We start from the raw sequence: 4,195 nt of genomic DNA on the forward strand, positions 1-4,195 counted from the left end.
GGAAGATGTAATAAATATAAAGTAGGTGTTATCCCAGTTTGGCTGAGAAAGTGCTAATTTACTTAAAGGGGCTCAGTGTAAAGCTGGGCGAATATTATTTGCGGGGCATTATCACCACTAGATGGAGCCAATGAGCATAGGAAATTCATATGCTCCTCGTCTCCATCTAGTGGTGATAATGTTATACAGCCAGCATTCACCCAGCTTTTCAGTGGGCAGAAGATTTGTACCCATAAGCTTCATTCATAAATTCCTCCTGCTGCTCTTATGTATCACTGTAACAAAATAAAATCTCCCTACGACCCCTTCATAATTCCAATAATGTGTTTAGGGTGAAATTCTGTTCTCAGTGCTAACAACTGTCTTTGACCTTTTGCAAATCCATCTCTTGGTTGCCCATGACTGGAAGGGTCACAGATGCACATAAACAGAAACCATACCGCACTCCTTACCGGGATTCCCACTTGATGAAGATGGGTGCTCGAAATGACTGCGGATGGCACACCATAAGTTGTGGATGGCACGCCACACATGAACAATCAAAATGTCACCAGCACTCCATAAGTTGAAAAAGCAAAATATTTTATTGCCAATAGCTGTATCTCATTGGCAAGCGCTTTCGGGGCCTCGCAGGGTCCCCTTCATCAGGCTTAGAGATGACAGATGCACATAAAACGTGTTGGGTCTCATTAGCACGATGCGTGGTGACTTGTGTTTTTCAGCAATTGATCAAAGTTTGTCACTATTAGGGCACATAGAAAACAATTGTTCACACCACAAAGCAGGTGTGGTGTGAAAAAATGCAGACATTCTGCATTTCTTTCGCAGCGCACTGGAGTGGAGACCTGAATGAAGTGTACACTTTGTACACTCTAAATAAAGTTAAAAAAAGTTAACAGTGTCATGGGCTGAAACAGCACATAACACATTCTCTATTGTAGCAGGGTGGGATAGGCATACAGCAATGATATTGGGATATGAGATCCAAGAAAGAATTACCCACCCTCACCTGGACTTATTCTTTACTGTTCCTTTGTTCCTAGGTTGTGACATCAATACTACAGTGTTAGCTGCAGAAAGGCTTCAGGGATCCTTCTGCTGGCTGTGGCAGAATTGCCTCAGTCTCCCTGACTTCAGTCATGGATCTCCAGCCTGGAGAGGAGACCTCTGGGAGCAGGGGAAGAGGGGGACCTGTGCTGCACATTGTGGTGGTTGGATTTCACCACAAGAAGGGCTGCCAGGTAAGACACATCATGTTGACTGACATATTTGTAGTGTAATTCCGCTTGCGGCGTGCACACAGGTGCTGCAGAGACTGTGGTGTAATAACAGTGTTCATTGTGGCACGTGTCTTGGGGATACTTGGATATAATTCATAGTGTTTGTTGTGTAACCATGCATTAGATATTTGGAAGATGCTACTTGCTTGTATTATATATTTTGCCGTTACCATAATGCATTATATGTTTTTATTCTTTTTCCTTGGTGCATAATGCCTATTACGTTATGCCATATTGACCTAAAACAGAGACCTGCATGGGTTTATTTCCGAACACTAGCACCTGATCTATACCTATGACTTGCAGCTTTGCAACACCACTTGATCTGCAGTGTCTTCCTATGCCTTATGTGAATGCTGTTTTTACTGCTGCTATGTTATATGAGAGAGCTGCTACATTAGAAGATACTAGTACACAGTACAAGAAACTATTATGTTGGGTAGATGGGAATCTGTTAGAAACTATTGTCATGTTAAAAGAGAATGTTAGAAACTTCTAGCACATTACAAGAGACTGTTCAAGTGATACAAGACTCAGGAGGTAAACTTCAAGTACCTTAACTATAAGCAAAAATGTATCTTATTTGTGTATCACTTGGCTGTAGATCATCAAATCAGCTCTGAATTTGTGCTGGCACTGTCCTTCCTTCTGGAGGTGGCTACGTTTGTTCTCCATAGTCCCTGTGTGTGTTGTAAAGTAGCTACTGCTCCAAGCTCACTTCTGTGATAAGACTGTAATCTCAATATAAATTAGTTAACTAAACGTGAGATTGTCACAGGAGTTTGCTTGGAGTGGTAGCTACTGTACAACACACACAGGGATCATGGGGAATAGAACTAGCCACCCTGCAGAAGGAAGGACAGTGTCAGCACCAATTCAGAGATGATTTGAGAATCTACAGCCGAGTGATACACAAATAAGATACATTATTGTTAATAGAGTACTTGAAGGCATTTTTAAGATTTAACTACTGAATTTAGTGTCACTTTAAGGATTGCGTCTAAGTTATGTTACCTTGTACCTGGGGTGGACAAATTAATATGGAATTCAGAGTCCAGTCTGTCCAATCCAGGAGCCAGCAGGATTTTTTTTTTTGAGCTAGCTTCATTGAAAACAATTAGAATAAACCTCAAAACCTAGGTGCCAGCTGTAAATGTCCTTACTGTGTTATAAGTTGAGAGCAAATCAAGCTATGCTTTATTCTTGGATCCTGTCACGAGAGAGAAAAATAGACTGATCTAAGTAAAAGTGTTTTGTTTTTTTTTTTTTTGCTGTGTTTGTCCCCTTTGTGGAGATGACCTTTCATTTCCTGTCTCAATGACATGGGATAAGCGAGACAGGAAGTGATGAAACGTATCTTCAGTAGTAACAGGGACACCAACAAAAACTTTTTTTGTGGGGAAAGTACTGTTTTTTTTTTTTTATCAGGTAATAGAAGTGTATGTGTAGTAGAGCTGCAGCTAACGATTATTTTCAAAATCGATTAGTTAGCCGATTATTACTGTTTTTACTGGATTGCAGATTTAAAGGAGAATTATGAGGTGAGTGCTTTTCCCTCAGCATCAACAATGAAACTGTCACAGGTCGGCTCAGTAGATCGTGAAGTGAGCGAAGACATACCGGCGCTCGCTCACTTCTCGATCCTGTCACTGCAGAGAGCCGTGACAGGGGAGTGAAATTCTCATAGTTTTTAGATCTTAAATGAGTTTTTCATGTGTGATAAATTACATTTTAGGTGCTGTTAATGTGCAGTGGCCTATCGCATGTACTATTCACAGCAAAACCACATATAAATAAAGTATCTTGCGGTGCCAAAAATACATGTGACAAAAAAATGTCAAGCGGATACTCCCACACCGACAACAACCATGCTGGAATTTCCATGTATTACACTGGCAATTTGTCTTCAAATGTTCAACAAAAATACTTTCTCAGACCTCAGAAAACAGCACAATGGCACTTGGTAAACAAAGCTTGAATATTCAAGGGTCTTGAAGACAAATGTCAGGTCTGTAAGACAAGCGTGTTGAAAATGACTAGTGTTCTCTGAAACTAGTGAACAATCAGATAAATTCCTTTAGAGAATATCATCTTACTCTTTGTGCTATCTCTTACACACAGAGTAACAATACACCACACATGTATGGATACAATAGAACAGGTTGCAGACCCTATTTATTCACAAACAATTTCTATCCTGAATTCTTTGAAGAATAGAGATACTTGTTGGCTTTGCAGTTTGGGGAAAATACGGATTTTATAGCATTGCAGTTCTGGAAATATTGGTGCCCTTCTATACGTCTAAACTTCACACTCTACTTGTGTCTTTTACAGTGTTGTGTTAGAAATGTTTTAAAATATTTTTTGTTCCTTTTGGAATTACTGTGAGATTTAGAGAATCTTGAATACCTTTTTTATCTTGGTTAAACAATCAAGTTAGTTACCTTTAAAGTGAAACCGCGAGTAAAGCAGTTTTTTTGGATAGGGGGATAAAACCATACTAAAGGAAACCAAGAACGGTTTGCCTGGAGTTCCTCTTAAAAATTCCTTTACACATCCTTTTTATTTGCAGTTAGATTGTGCTGAGTCTGTTTTTCTGATCATTTATTATATTACAGGATTTAGAATATTATTTTGTTAAAGGGCATTTGTTTTTGTTTTTGTTTTTAAACCTGCTTTTATTTAATCAATAGTGCTCTGTCATTGAAAAGTGTCTTAGACATTGTATTTGCATGACTAATTTGTGTCTTTGAATTACACAGATGAGATAAGATTATTATTGGTATGTTTATATACACTGAATGTCCAAAAAAGAAAAGTCGCCACCTGGATTTAGGTCAGAGCCTTCCACTGGATAAAAGGTCTAGGTTCAGCAATGTTATTTGCCCCAAAAAGGCCAGCTGGCTGTCAGAATA

General features: G+C 39.1%; 1 protein-coding gene across 1 annotated transcript in view; it reads left to right on the forward strand.

The window, feature by feature from the left end:
- Positions 1-1,063: 1,063 nt before the first annotated feature.
- AVL9 (AVL9 cell migration associated) overlaps positions 1,064-4,195 on the forward strand; it is a 43,638-nt gene continuing 40,506 nt past the window's right edge. Inside the window, exon 1 of the mRNA XM_018569058.1 lies at positions 1,064-1,241. Within this exon, the coding sequence (XP_018424560.1) occupies positions 1,140-1,241 (102 nt within the window). The 5' untranslated portion in view covers positions 1,064-1,139. The remainder of the gene's footprint in view (positions 1,242-4,195) is intronic.

The sequence above is a fragment of the Nanorana parkeri genome, unplaced genomic scaffold, assembly GCF_000935625.1.
Source record: "Nanorana parkeri isolate BGI_ZX_2015 unplaced genomic scaffold, ASM93562v1 scaffold1281, whole genome shotgun sequence".
NCBI lineage: Eukaryota > Metazoa > Chordata > Amphibia > Anura > Dicroglossidae > Nanorana > Nanorana parkeri.